This window comes from Zingiber officinale, chromosome 10B (assembly GCF_018446385.1).
Source record: "Zingiber officinale cultivar Zhangliang chromosome 10B, Zo_v1.1, whole genome shotgun sequence".
Lineage (NCBI taxonomy): Eukaryota > Viridiplantae > Streptophyta > Magnoliopsida > Zingiberales > Zingiberaceae > Zingiber > Zingiber officinale.
The window spans coordinates 22,505,110-22,526,387 of NC_056005.1; the positions used below are offsets into that span (position 1 = coordinate 22,505,110).

General features: G+C 35.3%; 2 protein-coding genes and 1 pseudogene across 5 annotated transcripts; 2 read left to right on the forward strand and 1 right to left on the reverse strand.

The window, feature by feature from the left end:
* The first annotated feature begins 615 nt into the window (after positions 1-615).
* On the forward strand, positions 616-8,269 carry LOC122029549 (subtilisin-like protease SBT2.3). Of its 3 annotated transcripts, none has more exons than XM_042588581.1 (10): positions 616-1,505; positions 1,731-1,884; positions 3,606-4,003; positions 4,769-4,864; positions 4,946-5,018; positions 5,847-6,129; positions 6,239-6,567; positions 6,800-7,070; positions 7,266-7,547; positions 7,672-8,269. In XM_042588581.1, the coding sequence occupies exons 1-10, from the start codon at positions 1,300-1,302 to the stop codon at positions 8,085-8,087; spliced, it is 2,508 nt and encodes an 835-aa protein (XP_042444515.1). In that variant the 5' UTR covers positions 616-1,299; the 3' UTR covers positions 8,088-8,269. The 3 variants fall into 3 exon arrangements, with proteins under 3 accessions (XP_042444515.1, XP_042444514.1, XP_042444516.1); XM_042588580.1 differs by having other exon boundaries at positions 617-1,505; positions 1,725-1,884; XM_042588582.1 differs by lacking the exons at positions 616-1,505; positions 1,731-1,884 and adding an exon at positions 1,934-2,215.
* Positions 8,270-8,337: 68 nt separating this feature from the next.
* LOC122029010 lies at positions 8,338-9,267 on the reverse strand (annotated as a pseudogene).
* A 3,963-nt stretch (positions 9,268-13,230) lies between these two features.
* Positions 13,231-19,248, forward strand: LOC122030148 (putative rRNA methylase YtqB). Of its 2 annotated transcripts, none has more exons than XM_042589311.1 (6): positions 13,231-13,434; positions 13,582-13,645; positions 16,815-17,007; positions 17,606-17,671; positions 18,188-18,343; positions 18,829-19,248. In XM_042589311.1, the coding sequence occupies exons 1-6, from the start codon at positions 13,284-13,286 to the stop codon at positions 18,832-18,834; spliced, it is 636 nt and encodes a 211-aa protein (XP_042445245.1). In that variant the 5' UTR covers positions 13,231-13,283; the 3' UTR covers positions 18,835-19,248. The 2 variants fall into 2 exon arrangements, with proteins under 2 accessions (XP_042445245.1, XP_042445244.1); XM_042589310.1 differs by having other exon boundaries at positions 13,233-13,434; positions 17,606-17,676.
* The last annotated feature ends 2,030 nt before the right edge of the window (positions 19,249-21,278 follow it).

A 21,278-nucleotide genomic window follows, 5' to 3' on the forward strand; every position in this document is an offset into this window, starting at 1 on the left:
TATATATATATATATATATTATCAATTATCAAGATAAATTTAAAAAAAATAAATAATCATAAAAAATTATTTAAAACTATTTAAGCAGCATTGGAACATGTATTCAATAGCTATTATAATAATTTTAAAATAATTTTAATTAAATTAATAAAAAAAAATACAAAAGTGGTCATTATACAATATATATTTTTTTTAACTAAATTGAACTTTTTTATTTTAACATATTATAGCATCTACTAATTGTATATTAGATTAAGAGTATTTTTGGCACTGAAAATATGGTGAAACACTCTATTATGTATTTTAGAAAAAAAAAAACCTTTTTAATTTTTGTCTTATATTTTGTTCGTAGCTTTGTAATATTTTAAATAATGAAATGTAAAATAAAAAACAGATAAAATATATAAGAGCAAAATAAAATTTAATTGTTTGTTCCTTTTGACAAGCGGGCGCTCCACCACCCCCGTGTTATTGTCTGTGGAGCCCAATCTCGTCGTTTTAGCCTGCTAGATTCTGCCGTCGATCCAAGATTTTGGACCAATCCAGTCCTGGAATTCGAGCAGTTGCAATCAACCTGAGTAAGTAATCTTTATGATCACGCGGAAACGGTTCTGAAACTGATTTGAATCTTGCAGGGAAGCACGGCTTAGTGACGTTAATGCTGAACCCAATTGCACAGTGACGACGCATCCTCCCTCGTTGATGGATCATCGATACACGACCACCCAAGTGGTGCAGGCTTTTGAGTCCAAACATTCAGAACGTTGGAGAGAGAATCTTGCAGGGAAAGCGAGAGGACATACACGCCAGCATCACCCAACGAGATGAACCCTCTCTGCTGAGGGCTGAGAGAGAAAGAGGATTGGACAACTTCCCCCTCTCTTTCCCGTTCATCTTTTTTAACTCCACCATGTTCTCCTTGCTCTGCTTTGGCTGATATTGTTGCCTGTGGCTCGCTTTGCTGTTGGCTTTTCTGCTTCATTTTTCTCCTTTGGTGGTATAGCCGAGGCTTCACAGGCGGAAGCAAATATAAAAAGAGATTCGCACTCTTTCGGAAAGTAAAAGAGGAAAAGCAGAAAGGGCTTTCTTTGGATGCTATTTTTTCTTTCCGCTTCTCTTTCCCCACTCCGTTAGGCTTTCTGGACTGGCGCTCTCAACGCTCTCTTCTTTGTCTTCTCCAATTGGGTTTTTTGTGGAGGCAGTGGATAAGAAATCTCAAGATTGAGTTTTGGTTGGGGATTCCAGTTCTATTGTTTGAGGAATGAGTTTGGGGCTTTGAGGGTTTGGGGGCTTTGATAAATGAAGGGCCTTTGGGGGGTGTCGCTGCTGGTGCTCGCTTTGTGGCGTCTGTGGGCGGGAGGTCTTTGTCAAGAGGATGCGGCCGTGTACATTGTCACCATGAAGCAGCTGCCCACAGCTCATTACTACGATCAGGCGAGGAGGTTAGGGAGCAGTGGAGTAGGTGCCAGAAACTCGGGAGCTTTCGCTACCCTCAACAAACCAATGTCAGTACTTTTTCCTCTGTTTCGTTTTTAATTTTCTTATCGGTTGCATCTTTCTACTCTTTTTCGAGCCACGAAAGAAGCGATTGGGATACTATATAAGGTTGCTGTCTCATTCTGGAAGGCACTTCTATTGTTCACAATTCACATTAGCTTCTAATTGAACATCTGGGATGCAGAGTTAATTCTTGAAAATGACAAGACTTTTAACCTATGTCCTAGCTCCAGGAACGCATCAAGAACAGATACAAGTTACAGCTCATATCTCATTCGCCTCCAGGATTCGCTGCTAAGGAGGGCATTGAGAGGGGAGAAATATTTGAAGCTGTATAGCTATCATTACCTGATGAATGGCTTTGCCGTGCTTATTACATCTCAACAGGTAATACATTGTATTGCTGTAAATCACTACTGCAATAACAAGTCATGTGTTCATTGAATTCCATGCAAAGCCATAGTAATATTCAACACTTCTCTATCACTGTCATTCACATGTTTAAAGGTTTTCTTTGATTGCCAACTACCTCCCGTGCCTATAATTGATTCAACTTGTCTAACTACAAAATTTATGATTGCCTTTGACACCACTATCATCTCAAGTATTTTTTTTTTTTTTTTTATTTGTGTTCTATCTGAGAGGGGAGAAATATTTGAAGCTGTATAGCTATCATTACCTGATGAATGGCTTTGCCGTGCTTATTACATCTCAACAGGTAATACATTGTATTGCTGTAAATCACTACTGCAATAACAAGTCATGTGTTCATTGAATTCCATGCAAAGCCATAGTAATATTCAACACTTCTCTATCACTGTCATTCACATGTTTAAAGGTTTTCTTTGATTGCCAACTACCTCCCGTGCCTATAATTGATTCAACTTGTCTAACTACAAAATTTATGATTGCCTTTGACACCACTATCATCTCAAGTATTTTTTTTTTTTTTTATCTGTGTTCTATCTGAGGTGCATCTAATTGCTCCAAAATAGCTTATCTTTTTCTAGTAACCCTTCACATTCATCTCATTATCATCTCTGCTACACTAACTTCTTATATGTGCTATTACCTAATTGTCCAGTCCCCATGGGATGCCCAGTTGACTAGAGGGTGGTAGATTTGCTACAATGGGGCATAAATCAATTCCCAATGGGCGCATGCCCTTAGGGAAAAACTCCTCCCACCCCCTAACCACTTAGCGGTCGGCTATAAGCTGATTCTGTGATTTACTTCCCTTCAAATAACCTACGGATAGACTATCTCAAGTCTTTTTTTTTTTCTTTTTCATTTGTGTTCTATCTGAGGTGCATCTAATTGCTCCAAAATAGCTTATCTCTTTCTAGTAACCTTTCACATTCATCTCATTATCATCTCTGCTAAACTAACTTCTTATATGTGCTATTACCTAATTGTCCAGTCCCCACAGGGGTGTCCAGTTGACTAGAGAGTGACAGATTTATTACAATGGGACAGAGATCAATTCCCAGCGGGCGCATGCCCTCAGGGGAAAACTTTCTCTCACCCCTAGCTACTTGGCGGTTGGCTATAAACTAACCTTGTGATTTACCTTCCTTCACATAACCTGTGGATGGGCTGTGAGGAGCGCCTGGGGTGAGCATAATAACCATTTGCTACAATATTACCTAGTTGTCCAGCTATAAACTATTGTCGACACAACATTTACTTTTCTATCAATTATTTTATTTCAGTTTAGCTAATTTATGGTAGTTTTGAGAACAATTTTGTGAGGTAATTTCAGAAAACTACATTTTCTGAGCCTCGTCATTTTTGCAAGAACTTAAATTCTGACGTTGTAAAGGAACATTGAATTTCTGTTCAACATTTATATCCAATTTATTCAGGGATGCAAGCTAAAGGTTTATTGAATGAAAGTGCACAGTATCCCATTATTGCTTTTCTGACCAAAGATCAATAGCAAGGCAGCTTTGTTGTATTTTACTAGTTATGTAATGATTGTTGTTCTTTATAAAATTTCTTGACTTGTTTATTCCTATATTATGAGCAATGATCTCAGAACCAATCTTAGTTATTTTTGGTGCATTCAACTTCTCAATTTGTATTATGAATTGGTCGACCTTTTGAAGGCAGTCAAGCTTTCTAGGAGGCATGAGGTGGCAAACTTAGTATTGGACTTTTCAGTTAGGACTGCAACTACACATACTCCTCAATTTCTAGGTCTGCCTCAAGGAGCTTGGGTTCAAGAAGGTGGGCCAGAATCTGCAGGAGAAGGAATTGTAATTGGGTTTATTGACACAGGAATTGATCCAACTCATCCAAGCTTCTCCGACTCTCTTTCTATCAATCAATATCCTGTACCAGCTCATTTTTCTGGGGTTTGTGAAGTCACAAGGGATTTTCCATCTGGGTCATGTAATCGAAAGCTTGTTGGTGCTCGCCATTTTGCAGCGTCTGCTATTATTAGGGGCATCTTCAATGTGACTCAGGACTATGCTTCACCTTTTGATGGTGATGGGCATGGAACGTAAGTACTTTTCAAGAACAGCTTCCGTTCAATGACTTGTTCTGCTCAATCTCTTCTGGTGCCTTAGGCATAGACACTTCCCTGAAATCTCTTACATTACGTTCACTCTGGCACATACTACTTTCTTTCATTTTAAGTTGGTTCAGCTGAAATACTATTATTTGTTGTCAATCAACAAAAATAAATTTAATTCTAGCTTAATATTTCTGTCACTACGTGCACTTAATAAGTCGAATCATCTTTTACAATTTCTGTAGCTTAATACATTTTACCCTGGTAGTTCTTCCCTGCGAAGGCATCAGTTTAGCGTAGATGTTCCTAACATACATGACCTGTTGTTGGATCAATGTATTGGGCACTCAAATAGAGTATCCATGTCAAACTAAACATAAAGTATCCACAAAGAAATATGTAGATATACATCATTTTTGCCATGCTCATGACATGCCGAAGGTCCCTTTAAGAATAATGAAAATTGCAAAAAAGTTAGATTACTTTTCCTTCTACTTTTCCCAAGAGACAAACAAAGAGATTCAGTACAAACTTTGATAAGAATAGCAAAGACTTCACACTTTGAAATTACATAGACAGACATAAACTATTAAAGTATCTCTGTTTAAGAAGGCTAGACAGCAGCACTACAAATCAATAGAATCATATGATCCATAGATTCAGAGACAACTAATAAAGAGGTGTCTTCATTGACCTGCTTTTGTTTTTCAAGTTTTTATTTTTATTTATGCTATGTTTTCTCTATGCATACAGACATACTGCTTCTATTGCTGCTGGCAACCATGGTGTTCCTGTAATTGTGTCTGGACATCATTTTGGAAATGCCAGTGGGATGGCTCCTCGTGCACAGTAAGTCAAACCTATTGAAGTGTTAATCTTTTATAATGCCTTTCTACTTATGATTGTCTTGAGTGATTAAATTTTCTTCAGCATTGCTGTCTATAAAGCTCTCTACAAAAGCTTTGGCGGTTTTGCAGCTGATGTTGTTGCTGCAATTGACCAGGTAAATGCATCAGTTATTCCACTTCCAAATCAAACGACATAACTTTTTCCTATTTTAGTTTACGGAGTATTCATGTAACCACAGCCCTCTTTCTGTCATCTGATTAGATATATTTCTGACACTTGGTTGCAGTCAAAATGAAGTTGATGAGGACTAGATTGAATTTGAAATCCACAAATTAGATACTTGAGTATCTTTGAAATAGCTATAAATTACATCAAAGCTATTTAAATTTACTTTGTATTTATGTAACCACCCTCTTTTTGTCACCTAATTAGATATATTTCTGTGACTTGGATGCGATCAAAATGAAGTTGATGAGGAATAGATTGAATTCAAGCTCCACAAATTAGAAACTTGAGTGTGTTTCTTTAAAATATAAATATATCCTTATCCTTTGACAATGTTAACTTTGAAACTTTTGCAAGAAAGAGGATATTGAAAGTTCCTAGAATGATGTGGAGGTAGGCCATCCAATTGCTGTTCTAATCTCTAGGCTATTTCCTGCATCTATTGAAGATGGGAATTTCTTTCTTTTATTTGTAACGAGAATAAGATTCTTTTTCCTTAACACAACTTCAAAGTGCACAATAATTTTGTCAGCTTGAACTTCATTATCCATTATGATTTGCAGAATCAAATATTTTTCTTCAGATATATCTGTCATCTCATCTTATTTTGGTGGATTCTGGCATAAGTTAATGAAATATTAGCATTTGTGGAGGATCGGGCCATAGCTGAGAAATGCCTCCTAGTTATTTATACCTATAATTCATTGCATAAAACAGCAATTTGTTATATAATAATTTGTGTGACATGCAACTTCAGGCAGCTCAAGATGGTGTTGACATCATAAGTTTATCAATCACGCCAAACAGGCGTCCTTTTGGGCTAGCGACCTTTTTCAATCCTATAGATATGTCATTACTCTCAGCTGTAAAAGCTGGAATATTTGTTGTGCAAGCAGCAGGGAACACCGGGCCTTCACCTAAGAGTGTATCTTCCTTTAGTCCTTGGATATTTACTGTGGGTGCTTCAGCTCATGATAGAGTATATAATAACTGTCTAGTGCTTGGAAACAATCTAACAATCTCAGGAGTTGGACTTGCTCGTAAGTATTATGTTTTTCTTCCTTAAATTGACTTCAATTTACTTGGATTTTTTTTCTGTTTGTTACGGACACAAAATTGACCATCACTATCATTGTTTGCATACTATAGCTAGAACAGACAGTGGTTCAATGTACCCTCTTATCACTGCTATTCATGCTCTGAGAAATGGCACAACCGAAATGAGCGAGTTCTTGGGAGAATGCCAAGATTCTAGTTATATGAATGAAGATCTTACTGATGGCAAAATATTGATCTGCAGTTATTCTATCAGATTTGTTCTGGGTCTATCCTCTATAAAACAGGCCCTAGAGACGGCCAAGAATGTTAGTGCAGTCGGAGTAATATTCTACATGGATTCCTTCGTTACTGGATTTCATCTTAACCCTACTCCTATGAATATGCCTGGTGTGGTAATACCCTCTGCAGATGATTCCAAGGTATCAGTACAAGGAATATTGAGTTTTTACCTCTTGATCATCTACATCTGAGCATTTTCATAATGTGCTGCATGCATATCTACTAAACACTAACCTCCATGCCATTTTATGTTTATAGACATTCTGTATTGTCAGAAAACAGGAGATTCATAGCTCTATTTTACTAACATCTTTTTGATCATGTGTTTGTTCCTAGTTTTTGATGAATATTTATTTGTATTTTGCTGTCCAGATATTTTTAGATTACTATAATAGCTCCTTAGTAAGAGATGAAACCTCCAAAGACATTATCAAGTTTGGTGGCACAGCCAACATATTAGGCGGTCTTAAAGCTAACTACAGCATCTCTGCCCCTAAAGTCATGTACTATTCTGCCAGAGGACCAGATCCAGAAGACACCTCACTAACCGATGCTGATATCATGAAACCTAATCTCATAGCTCCTGGCAATTTGATATGGGGTGCTTGGAGCTCATTAGGAACTGATTCTGCTGACTTTCAAGGTACATTACTGTTTGACAAAGTGTATTGTAGCTATTTTATCATGATTATATCAGGATATGATGTTTGAATTATGTTAATGTATATAAAAAGTGGTAGTCGTCGATAGGATAAGGACAATGGATGTTCATGAATCCAATACTAAGGACTAAGTGGCTTCTGATTTGAGCTTTCCTCGTTAACTTAAAAACACTCAGGTGAAAGTTTTGCAATGATATCCGGTACGAGTATGGCAGCTCCACACATTGCAGGGCTTGCTGCTCTTATCAAACAGAAATTTCCAAGCGCTAGTGCTGCAGCTGTTGCATCCTCACTCTCCACGACTGCTACACTCTACGAGAGGGAAGGTGGCCCCATAATGGCACAACGAGTTTACAGAAATCCAGATTCCAGCGAATTACCGGCGACACCCTTTGACATGGGCAGTGGCTTTGTTAATGCAACAGCTGCTCTAGACCCAGGACTCATCTTTGATACAGGTCAGGGGTAATCCATAAATTTCTGAAACAAATACTTGTAATCATTCAATGATCTGTTAAACTTTTACTGCAATTGCAAGTAGAATTTAGCAAGAGATTTTAGTGGATACCTATTTGTATTCAGGTTATGATGACTTCATTTCCTTTCTCTGTGGCATCAATGGATCTAGTCCTGTAATACTGAACTACACTGGCCACGCTTGCGGGGTTTCCAGCATGACAGGCTCAGACCTGAACTTGCCGTCGGTCACAGTTTCGTTTCTCAATGGATCCAGAGTTATAGTGAGGACAGTTACTAACATAGCAAATGATGAGTATTATACTGTCAGTTGGAGTTCTCCTTATGGAGTTTCCTTTTCAGTCACACCAACACAGTTTTTTATCGCAAGCGGGCAGCAACAGAGCTTACTTCTTGTGCTGAATGCCACAACGAATAGCACCTATGCTAGTTTCGGAAGAATCGGGCTCTATGGCAACCAAGGCCACAAGGCCATAATTCCTTTGTCTGTCATCTCAAAGGTAACACAAATCACCACCTAAGCAGAAGGAAATGCTGACAATTTTGCTTAACCTGGCAGATGTAGTTGACTCGTTTGTTTATTCATTTTGTTGTACCTTGAAACTACCTTTCTGTAATTAGAATGGAGTGACAAATAATTGAAAGTGTATATTAGGCCTACCTATCTGGTTTAACAAAGCTGATGGCTGTAATATTTATACAAGATTAAATATATTATCTGCTGAGTTGTAAGGCTTTGGCATCCTTGAAAAGTTGATGATGATGTTTTATACAAGAGCTGCAATCTTCTACAAGATTAGCAGATCTAGTGGATCACACTCATCTGTATCATAAGCGAATTGATCGAGTAACCCGCAGCCCTCGTGCCTGAGAAGTTCAATACCAGAAGCCTTTTTGAAAATCTCCTCATCAGCTTCAAAACCAACACAATTGTCAACTATTAGCGACTGCAACTCTGCAGCCATTGATCAGATCCAGTAATTGCTCCCTTGGCAAATAAGATTTACTGAGGTTGAGGTGTTTGATCCTTGGAAGATGGTTAACGATTGCCGTGGTGTCTTCCTTCTTGATTGAGCCCGCCATTCTGAGACTGCAAAACCTTTTGCTGCTGAGGCTAATCCGAGTGACCATCTCGACGAAGGAAGAAGAAGGTTTCGACTTCATTAGCAGCTGCTCCAGTCCCTTCCACTTCCCGACGAGCTTAGGCATTTGAGACTAATCTACCAAGGACAGATTGGGCAAGGCCACTGTTCTCGGCCTCGGACAGCTGCAAATTATGCAATCATGTTACATTCAATTGTGGCAACACCTCAAGGAAGCCACAAAAACAGGGAACTTGAGCGCAATGACAGTCCCGCGACTTCGTGCGACCGCTAGCATCAAGAAGCCGGAGAAGGAGAAGCGTCGAATAGAGAACTGACTCATGAACTTGGTGGTGAAGTCACTCCATCGCATGAAATCCAAGCTGGTGAAGTCGAGGACTCTCCAGCAGGCAGGGTCGAGGAAGGCTCTGTGTCATGTTTTGCACACAAATGGCACGCTCCAGGCCAAGTCTTGGTGTCTCAGCCTCTGGAAGATGAGAATCAAGCAATCTAACTCCATGTTCCGCATCTTCTGCAGCATGAGGGACTTCTGGTCTTTCAAAGTGAGATGAGATTTATGAGGAAGATGTCTGTTCCTTGTTTGCTACTTGCTCTGTAATGTTACATTTCCAACTAAAAGGAGAAAATAGATGTGAATTGTTTCAATTTGTTCTTTAAGGAACTTCTGGTGTTTAATCCACAGCTTCCTTTTCTTCTGGTTGGCGTAATTTCTCATTCGAACTTTTTCTTTCCACTGATGTGTGAATTACTTTAGTTAAATTAAGTAATTAAGTTGGGAACTTCTGCATTAACCTAAGGTTTCGTGTGATGGACTTTGAATTATGTTTTACAGATGGTTTACCGCCCAATCACCGTGGAAGTTTTTCATTGATTATCCTGATAAATTCAGCTTGTCAAAATGTCTTACCATAAGTTGCAGTTGGGAATCTAGGAGATTATATGGATGTTCTGTCATTATACCATAGTCTGGGTTATTATGAATCTAATTTGTGACCCCTAGGGTTATGTTGCAGTAAAAGGGTGTCAAGTTGTAACTCAAGTATTTACGGTTCGATCCCAACTACAATTCATTATAGGAATTTTTCCTCCAAATAGAGCGCGCAACCACAAGATATTGGACTTTTGGACTATCCGTCACAAGTGCTTTCTGATTTACTTTGACGACTAGTAAGAAACTTTCGTATGATCGAATTGGTCACCCTAAATTTGTTATTATTTTTTTAATGAATAATTCTTAGACTTTGAAGGAGGCTTGAGGAAAGAAAGAAATTTAATATAAAAAAAATTTGATAAACAACCCAATCAACATGATTATTCAGTGTTTGTCCCCACGGGCATAGCTGAGGTGGTAAATAGATGGTTGTTTGCCATTGATCCTGCTTGGGAACAGAGACATTGACCTATCAGTAATGCGTTGCTTTTATTGGTTGTTAAGAGGGTGACGTGGCTTCCGTCCAACAAGGAAAAATACTTACAGAAAATGGGTCAACTTTTGGTGAAGAAGAAAGTAGTTGCTAGAAATTAGGTTATGTGTGCTTACCTTTGCTCATGAGAGTCGACAACCTTTTATAGGACCAGAACTCTCCGTCACGTTCTTCTTGTGCCCCCTTGTTTTTTCTATCATGGCCACGTTCTCCAAAATAAATGACCATTACGAACCATTTATGTCAGGGTAAATAGCTGTGTTTTCTGCTTTTCTCACGATAATGGCTGCATTATCCATATCCTCAAGGAATAACATAACGGTTCGTTGCTTTAATTCTTGATAGATGGGGCCCTTTCAATTTAGTTTGAGAGAGTCTGAAACATGAATCAAGAGTCGTCAGTCGGTAGCCTAGAGTAGTCGGGAGTCGGGAGTAGTCGAGAGTTGGGTATCGGACGTAGCTGGAAGTCGGGAATAGTTGGGAGTTAGACATCAAGTATAGCTGGGAGTCGGGAGTAGTCGGAAGTCGGGTATCAGATGTATCCCGGAGTTATCCCTTGTTTACCCCGTCTACTATTCTGGCTCGATTATTGATCCTCTTAGCCCGGAAGTCGGAATACCCTTGCATTATCTACATGAGATCCCGGGTCAAATCTCGGGGCTGGCAGGGTGTAAATCCTAGCACCCTGTGTAACTCACCCTCTCATCTACTTGTCTTCTCAATCACTGTGATTTACCTCCTTCATGTTGGTCCTAGGGTGGGCTGACGGAGACGCTGGGGGCAAGCGTTTCAACTTTTGTCACATGATTATTCGACACTTGAAAAAAATGAAATACCATGTGTGGCAGCCTCACGGCCGCATGAGCCAGTCATATCAGGTGACCTCGAGGTTCGAGTAGGTCCGTTGCACGAGGCTACACAAGGCAACCTCACATGGGTCCGTTGGCCGAGGGCTCATGAGGCTACCTCAGGTTCGTCACCCATAGGAGCGCAGGGTCAATTCCGTTGACATACTTATGGGAAAATATGGTAATGCTCGAACATTCCTCATTATCAGTCCCACATCTAAATGAAGGGAGGTAGCATCTCCCGTTGACGTATGAAGCGACTTTACATGCTGTCTCTTCCCTAAGTTGCAAGAGGTGACCGTGAGTAGGGGAGGAAGTTATTTTTCCATTAGATAAACAAAGAAGATTATTTCACTTTAGAATCCTCAGGGATATCTAGTTAATTAGAGAATGACAAATTTATTACAATGAGATCAGAATCAATTCCCGATGGATACATGTCTTTTGAGTAAAAAATTTTCTCATCTCCTAGCCACTTGGCCGTAAGTTATAAATTGACCTTTTAATTTATTTTCTTTCATATAATCTGGAGACAGATTTAGAATGAGGTCAGTGTAATCACCTTGTGCTATCAGGATAGTGTGACAATTAGAAATACTACTTTGCAAATTACTTGAATTTATAAAATCTTACTTTACATTTTTTTTATAAAAATTAAAATTTATAATCTCACTAATAATATAATGTATGAATATGGATAAATTTTATATAATATATATTTACCAATGATAGTAAATTATTTTAAAATATTAAATCAGAGTCAGTGTAAAACACTTACCTCTTGAAAATTTGAACTATTTGTCATTGAGAATATGTATGTATTGAAGCTTGAGTTCTTTTTCACTTCGTAAAAAACAAGAGTAGAAATTGGGGTTTTAAAGATTATAACATTTTAAATAAAAAAAATAGAAATTAGGTTATTAATCATACATCAAATTATGTAGTAAGAATATCTTATATCATTCAAAAAACTAATGAAATATAGAGATAGATAGATGCCACTGTGATTTTTCCTGAAGAATCGATGAGATATAAATGAATTGATGAGGCTGTCTCGATATGTAGAAGAGCTGAAACAGATAGATTGATACGTTGTAATATAAAAATTATAAAAAGGAGAAAGCTATAGTAAAAATTAGAGAGGGAGAAAGGATGAGAGAACGATGAAAAATTTATGAGGATTAAGGCGGTGAGAAGAATGTAGATTATAGAAATTAAATTATTAATCATACCTCAAGTTATACTAGAATAATCAATACAGATGAATTGATATGTCTATGATTTAAAAAGGATAAGAAGTTGAAATTATTAATAAGTCTTGAAATTGTTTTCGATATAAAAAAATATTAATATAACTTAATTTTAGATTTCATCAAATTATAAATTAATTGAGGGTTATCAAAGGGTTGTATTTTTAATTAAATAGTAAGATGTAGTGATAGACTTTGGGATAGGTTTTAGGGACGATAATTTCATCCGAACCCGATGGAAGATCCGACATTCGACCCGAATGGAGGAGAGTATGGAGGGACTATCAATACCCGATACCCGATCCGAATACCCGATTAAATAATATATATACATATATTAAAGAAAATTTTCTTTTTCTAAAATCAATTTATTATTTTTTTGATATTAGTAGGAGATTATATAGATATTTAATTTATTTTTTTAGTTATATATATATATATATATAATTTTTTTAATAGGATGTTAATTTTAATATATTTTTGTTGAATGATAATAATTTGATAAAAAGAAGAAAAATTATACGTATAGAAGATATCCGATCCTTTAATGGGTATGAGTATATTCATCGGATATTCTATACCCAATGAATATGAGTACGGAGGATAAAGAATCCGATTCGAACCCGATCCATTATCATCCTTAATAGGTTTGGTGGATTTACATTAGTTATTTTGTATTGAAATAGTAATGAAAATAAAGATATGACATGTTTTAAGAAAATAATAATAATACCAGGTGCCCCTCATAACTCGTAGCCGAAGAGAGCCTTCTAGCGATTAAAGCGGTATTGTTTTGTTTTTACAAAGCATTGAGGTTTTTTTTTTTTTTTTTTAATTTGTTTTTTTAGATTTTTATTTTTATTTTTATTTTTTAAAATGAAATTTCTCCTTTTGTTTAAACTATTTAATTTCGGTCATCAATTTGACTCCTACCGTCCTACGTATCCGATTTGTTAGATAAGTCTTAGTTTGGACGAATTAAAATCAATCAAAATTAAATTGAATATCTGAGGTTAACTTAAACAAAAATAAAATAAAAAAGAAATAAAAAAGGAAGAAGGGTTTGCGACTTCTGCTGTCAGGTTACTCTCAATGGAAACGCTAACCCTACTGCCGCCCCATTTCCGAAAGTTTAACTCTCCGTTTCCTCTCCTATCTCTAATTCGTCGAAGCATGTCGATCAAATCTCACCTGACGATGGCTTCTTACAAGAAAACTGACGCCGATGAGATTCCTATAGCAGGTATACGACCAATCTTGCTGTGCTTCGTTTCTATGCCATAGTGGTTCTTTCTTTCCGCCACTCTTGTGGTAATATGTGTGAAGCTTTGGCACTTGTTCCTATTTTGATAAAAAGATTGTTTTTTTTATCATTTTGTTTTTGAATTAGGAACGGACAGCGCTTTTATGGGATTTATTACCGGAAAGAAGAAAGCAACGGAGGTAGCTCATTCGTAGGCACTCCATCTTTTGTTCTAATTTTCAGTGTCGTACTTAAGTGTTTTTCTGATTCGTGTATAAGAGAAGACATGCCTGAGGATTCAGAATAATCAGTTTGTCAAATGTATTCAGTCATATAATTAGGCAGATGATTTGTGCAATATAGGAGTACTTCATATGAAGCCCTTTCCTAAATTATAAATGTTGAATAGGCCAAAGTAAGTTGGTTTGGAACCACTTATTAAGTATAGTCGAAACAATTTACTGGAAATAGTCAGCAATTGATATCAGAATGAACTGAAGATTGTTTGATTAAAGTACAAATATATATACTTTTAAACATTGTTTCTCCAATTATATCTGTCATTTCTTTTATCTGGTTTCTTATCTTCTTTATCTGTGAATTTTTTTAGTAAGGATGGTGAATCAGGATATGTTTCTAAATTTAATGATCTTGGATGTAGGCTAAGGATCAAAGCCTGTTATCAAACTATTGTTGGGTTTCAATGTTGAGATTCAAAGTGGAAAGAACTAGATATATCATACGTTACCTTTATTCACTAATTTGCCTTTTCCAATCCATATAGTGAGTATTTTAGAAGGATAGTGATTGAGAGGGTTGATGGTGCTATTGGAGTTCAAAGAGCATAGTTGGTTCTATATTTAATATGCTACTACAACTTGTGATTTCATGTGATGTCTAATGGCTTGCCTTTATTAAAGGCCTGAAAATGATATTTTATATGCCCCCAGGGCGTAGCGCAGACAGTGGGTGCATGACATCTTTGGCGTAATGGTCAGGGGTCGATTATCAGGAACTGACGGACTGGGTTTACCCATGGTTACCAATGCCGTTTCGTGCCGCTCGGCATGGACGGTTTTTACGGTTCCGCCGGGCGGCCGAAACCGGCATGGGAGGCGTTCCCGTCTTGGCGGCGTTGGAGGAGACGCGGGACGCCTCCGGCGGCGTCCCACGACGCCTTCGGCACCGAAGGCGTCTACGGCGCCGGAAGCGTCCGGCAGGGTCGCTGGACGCTTCCGGCGCTGTCGGACGCCCCTCGCGGGATCGGCCGCGACCATCGCGGCGCGATCTCGCGTACTGCGCGTTTTTTTCTTCTGTTTTTAATAATTATTTATTTTATTTAATTAATTTAAAGAATTCCCAAGGAGGATGTGGGGCGGATGTGTGATATTTCGAAGAGGCTTTTATAAACCCTAATTAAATTATTCTAATAAAATAAATAAAAAATATATTTAAAATTAAAATAAATTAAATAAATTTTATTAATTAATATTCTGAAAAAATAATATTTTAAATTTCATTTAAAAATTTTAAAAAATATATAATAATTCTTATTTATATTCTAATATATTTTTTATTATTTTAAATTTCATTTATATTTTTAAAAAAATTCTAAAAAATTTTTTAAAAAATTCTAAAAAATTTTTAAAAAAATTCTAATTTTTTTTTAAAAAAATCTAATAAATTATATTTATATTCTGATATTTTTTTTATTTTTTAAAATTTTTTTACTTGATAGTTTTTATTATTTAAAATATATATTATTTAATTAATAATTAATTAAATGAATAAATAGTTAATTTATATAATTATTTTTAATATAAAGTAATATCTTGTATTAATTTATATACTTATTATTATTATTATTATTATTATTATTATTATTATAGATACTTCCATTTTAATTTGAATTATTAATATATCAATTCTATTTAAATAAAATTATTTTTAATTATTTTTTCTAACAATATTAAATTATTCAATAATTGAGAGCTTATAATAAATCAATATACAACTTATTTTTATATACACAATAAACATATTTATCTTATAATTACTATAGATAAATAAAAAATACCGAAACTGTATCGGCACGGCACGATACAATACCGAAATCGTATCGTTCCGGTCTGAGACCGAAACCTCGGCATGGGTCGAAATTTTAAACCTTGGTTTACCCCACCATGCGCTTATGGCCTGTGTACCTGCATTTACCTCCCTCTATATTTATGGGGCTGGCACTAGGGAGCCGATAAGGTAGCGGATCTACCTTTTTTCTGAAAATGATATTTTATTTTATTTTTCAATCCTTTTTTTTCCCAATCTTGATGAATCATATGTGTATATTTAAAGGACTAACAGGTTGCTATGTTTTCTACGATTTCTCTCAACCAGTATATAATTTATTCATAATGTCCAAAGATCTACAACTTATTAATGCCATTGTTATTAGGTTGTTGAAGTTGTTAGTTGCATTTGTTGTGAGTGTAGTCTCACACTGGGTGTTTCAGTTGTTGGGTATTTTGTTTAATCTTATAGGTATTGTGCATTACTTCTCTCATAGCACAATAATTCAATATTTCATCGCTTTCAATTCTGTAATAGAGCAGAATCTTTTTCTAGGGTTAAGTTTCTTTCTCAAATCCTTAGAGTTTGATGTGATTGTATGACCTCCCCTCCTTACACCAGTGTAAAACCCTAAAACTCCTTTGGACCTCTACCTCATCCTCCTTGATCTTATTTCTGTTTTACAAACAATATACATTGTGAGTCATTATCTTAGTTTTTTGTTGCATTATTTCTCTCTTCATGCTTGTGGTGTGGATGCAAGGAGCACTAGGTGTCACACTTCAATACTATGACATCTTCTAATGTTAACTCCACATATTGGACGCCACACATAACCCCAGCCCTAAAACTTAACCAAATTATACCTAATTTAAGTAGGCTCAACTTAAAGAAAGGGATAATATCGAAAAATGAGTGGCTTTAGGGAGTAAAAAAAGGACAATTCTAGACTCGGTAAAAACTTCATTTCGCAATAACAAGATCACAATAATTCACAAAAAAAAAATCATCAATGTTCTAAGTTGTAGTTTCGTGTCTGTCTTTCATCATCATTGTCTTAATCACTATTAATTTTATTTTTTGCAAGTTGTTTCTAGTATACCTAATATGTTGCTATCTACTATTATGATAGTTAGATAATTTTAAAGTACACTAATTGTTAATAGTCTTCAATCGTCTACTATATCAATTGCTAACCTGTCTCTGTTCCGGCTTCTCGGAGTATTTTGTTTTGCATTATGTTAGACTTGTGCTCTACCTTTTAGCTTCTTTTAGTGGGTTTTTAAATGTTCTGATGTGAGTTTCTTTGTCAGAGTTTGGAAAAGCATCATTCAGAAAGGAGACACTGTAATTGATGCAACATGTGGCAATGGCTATGATACATTGGCATTGCTCATGATGGTATCTGATGAATCATACAATGGCTGTGTTTTTGGAATGGACATTCAACAAGAAGCATTAGACAATACCTCTTCTTTATTGGAAATATCAGTTGAGGAAAACAAGGTACTAAATATTCCAAATCATATTCTCTGGTTGTTTGAACCATTTGTCAAGATGAAAACTGATTTGAACCTTGCATGATAACAAGAAGCATTAGACATTCAACAAGAAGCATTAGACAATACCTCTTCTTTATTGGAAATATCAGTTGAGGAAAACAAGGTAGTAAATATTCCAAATCATATTCTCTGGTTGTTTGAACCATTTGTCAAGATAAAAAACTGATTTGAACCTTGCATGATTTGGAATTGTTTTTAAAAAGGATAAATGTAATATCTAATAATTCTTAGACATGGATCAATAAATTAGCTTCTCTGTTATTTAGACCTTTCTAGTTAGTTTCCATTTTAGGTTTTCATTGCGTTGACATATGTGGAAACTATGACAAACACACATATCAAAAGAGGAAGAGGAAGACCAAAAAAGACTTGGTTAACAATAATAAAATAAGATAAAATTTATTTAAATATAGATGATGATATAGTAGGAAATAGAGCTCAATGACGTAAAAGGACATATATAGCCGACTCTACCTAGTGGGATAAGGTTTAGTTGTTGGTGGTATTATGCTAACATAATGATTAAATCAATGCTTATGCAGAGGAAGCTAGTGAAGCTCTTTAAGCTTTGCCACAGCAAACTTGAAGATATTGTCCAAGAAACCCCGGTCAGGTGATAGCTTCTTGAATTGAATTGTTACTATACCATGATGTACTGAGGTATGCTAGCATGCATCTAAATGGCTGTGTCCTTTACCTCATACCATTGGTTAACGATTGAGTTTCTCTTTTATTCCATTGATAGAAATAGTGGTTTGAGCTTTGTACTCTTCTTAAGTTATCATGAAGATGAGATACTAATTTACATTGTCAACTAGAATCGTAAAATTTATCTCAACTAATGTCTGTATAGTAGTTACTGTGTGCTTGTTACAAATATATCCATGTACCCTATGTTTCTGAGTCTGATGCAAATATCCAACACCAAAATGGCTGTAAATTGAATTGAAGTGGGTTTTCTTTGTGTCCTCTTTAATTATATTCTGGAAATAACTCTCTGATGAAAACAACTGTAAGAGAAACTAAAAGCTGATCTTCAAGTAAAGCTCATCATAATTGTGTTTTGCAAATGAGGAACTCTGTTTGTTTACATCTTATTTATTCTTCTGGTTGTTTGCCTTTAGGCTTGTAGCATTCAATTTGGGGTATTTGCCTGGAGGAGACAAAACAATTCTTACATCGCCAAGAACAACACTAGCCGCTTTGCATGCTGCCTGCAGAGTTCTGCAATCTGGAGGAATTATAAGCGTCATGGTCTACATTGGGCATCCTGGCGGAAGGTTAATCATCCGTTTCTTTCTTTTTTTCTGCTACTTGTTTGGTTTTCCTAGCTGCTCTCTTCTGAGTCTTTGTTGAAGACCCATTGCTTTGATTATTATTTTATGGTATTTACCTTTCTCATATTTAAATTTCAACTACATCACATTTCCATGCCAAATTTGTTGCGCTTTATGGCTTAACCATTGACTATTGGCGATCATCACATGCATTTTTGTTTACTTTCTTATATATTGGTGCCACATCCTACTCCTATTTAGTCTTGACAGATGTACACCGCTTGGTTAATAATATTTCCGAAGCCAAGTTCTTATTTTTGAGGTTCAACTGCCGCTGCTATTGTCTTTCTAAGCAATTTCCTTATGCCGCCATGTAGTCGTTTAATTTCCCCATGCCAAATGACCGAAGGCTATCAGTTAAAACTTTTCATTCATTCATGTTCTCATGCTTTTATTATTATGTTGTTTTTTGTTTGTTCATTTGATAGGGATGAACTGGAGGCTGTTCAAGGATTTGCATCTGATTTGCCAGTTGAAGCTTGGACAAGCATTGAGTTTGAAATGCTTAACCGGCCAACTGCTCCTGTTCTTGTTCTCATTTTCAAGAAGTGAAAATTTCGTACTTGGAGGATGGTGAAAATGCTTGAAGCTCCAGGAAAATCATTTATATTGATTCTTTAATCACTTCGTGCCTCCAACTCAAGGGCTGCTACTCATGTTACACTCAGGTTTTACTGCAATTGTTGATCGAACCAGCCTAAGATGTTTGGTTCTTGTTTAAGATGTTCTTTTCACTACGCGCATTTGGATCGAAAGATTTAGTTTTGATCTTAAAATTAAAATCTTGACGATTAATTTTTAAAGACTTACCAATTTAGCTAGCTCAAGCTAGTTGGCATTTTCCTGCTGATAAGAGGAGACGTCAGAATTCTTCAGTGCTCCAAGTTCTTATCATCATACCTGTCCACAATTGTGCAATGGATAGTGGTTTCTAATCGTTTTGCTGTCTGTCTTAGTTTTTTTAAAGGATTTTTATGATGGAAAATGGTTTTGGAACGCATTTTATTATAGTTTTTAGAAGAAAAAAATTTGCAACTGAATAATAAATAAATATATTTTTTATCTTATCTCTTTGAATCTAGGAAAGCTACTTTTTTTTTTTTTTTTTTTAAAGAATAATTTTTAAAATCTGTCATCATCTAGTACTAGAAAAAATCTTAATTAGAATATTTTAATAATAAAATGAATTATAGATTTAAAATTATCAAATTATGTATCTACTTTTTATTTTATCATCATCTTTAAATCAATTCGATTGAAAAATAAAATCAGCTGAATCTATTTCATTCTATTCGAAAAATTTATTAATCGATTTTGATTAAAATTGATTGATCGAGTTAGAGACTTTGGAATGATATGAAATTAATTTTTATGTCTTCGTCTAGTTGTCTTGATTGTAAAAATGATATCAAACATTAATTTGATCTAATATATTGAGAATAATAATTTTTTAAATATAAATTAATTTTTCTTGATATATTTATATTTAAAAAATCATCGCTTTCAATATATTGTGTCAAATTAATATTTGATAGTATTTTTTACAATCATGGGAAATAAATGAATACATAGAAACGAGTTTCATGTCATTTTAAGCTCTCTAGGTCCATCAGTTAATTTCAGCCCGACTGATGGAACTAGAGACCTAGTAATGACATGAAATTAGTTTCTATGTGTTCGTCTAGTTATCCTGATTGTAAAAATACTATCAAATATTAATTTGACCCAATATATTGAGAACAGTGATAATTTGACGAAATCGGCTGATGGACCTAGAAACCTTCAAATGACATGAAATCAGTTTCTATGTGTTCATCTAATTCTCCTGATTGTAAAAATATTATTAAATATCAATTTGAAGCAATATATTGAGAGTAGTAAATTTTTTTTAAAACTATTGCCGAATGAACCTAAATAAAATCAATGTAGGTTCATTCGACCAAAATCGATTGATGAACCTAGAGAGCTCGGAATGAAGTGAAACTATATCCTATAAGTTTTTCTAGGTCTTATGATTATATTTGTTCTCTCAAATATCAATTTGACCTAATATATTGAAAGTAGTGATTTTTTAAATACAAATTAATTTTTTAAATACATTCGTATTTAAAAAATCATTGTTCTTAATATATTCAGTCAAATTAATATTTGATAGCATTTTTACGATCAGGAGAACTAGACGAACACATAGAAACTAGTTTCATGTCATTTCGAGGTCTCTAAGTCCATCAGCTGATTTTGGCCAAAATCAGCTGATGGGCATAGAGATCTCGAAATGATATGAAATCAGTTTCTATACGTTCGTCTAGTTTTCCCGATTATAAAAATACTATTAAATATCAATTTAACCAAAAATATTAAGAGCAGTAATTTTTTAAATATGAATTAGTTTTTCTAATACATTCATATTTTAAAAAATCACCGCTCTCAATATATTGAGTCAAATTGATGTGTGATGTCATTTTTATAATTAGGAGAACTACACGAACATATAGAAGTTGATTTCATATTATTTCGAGGTCTCTAGATCCATCAGCTGATTTTGGTTGAAACCGATTGATGAATTTTTCAAACAGAATGAAATCGATTCAACTGATTTATTTTTCCAGTCGAATTGATTGTTGGATAAGGGTAAAAACTGTACATAGAATTATTGTAAATAATATAGCTTTTTACCGAGCCCAATAGATAAGTTTACAAAATACCCAAATCAATTTGTTAGTATTTTTACAATTAGGAGAACTAAACAAACATACAGAAACTAGTTCATGTTATTTCAAGGTCTCTAGGTCCATCAGCCGATTTCGACTGAAATTGGTTGATGGACCGAGGGACCTTGAAATGATATGAAACCAGTTTCTATGTGTTCGTCTAGTTC

Excerpts from the sequence above, each read along its gene's own strand:
- LOC122030148 (XM_042589310.1), top strand. The coding sequence starts at position 13,284 with ATGGAAACGCTAACCCTACTGCCGCCCCATTTCCGAAAGTTTAACTCT. Across the intron at positions 17,008-17,605 it reads TATCAGTTGAGGAAAACAAG|AGGAAGCTAGTGAAGCTCTT; the intron begins GTACTAAATATT and ends ATGCTTATGCAG. Across the intron at positions 18,344-18,828 it reads ATTGGGCATCCTGGCGGAAG|GGATGAACTGGAGGCTGTTC; the intron begins GTTAATCATCCG and ends TTCATTTGATAG.
- LOC122029549 (XM_042588580.1), top strand. The coding sequence starts at position 1,300 with ATGAAGGGCCTTTGGGGGGTGTCGCTGCTGGTGCTCGCTTTGTGGCGT. Across the intron at positions 4,004-4,768 it reads GATGGTGATGGGCATGGAAC|ACATACTGCTTCTATTGCTG; the intron begins GTAAGTACTTTT and ends CTATGCATACAG. Across the intron at positions 7,071-7,265 it reads TGATTCTGCTGACTTTCAAG|GTGAAAGTTTTGCAATGATA; the intron begins GTACATTACTGT and ends AAAAACACTCAG.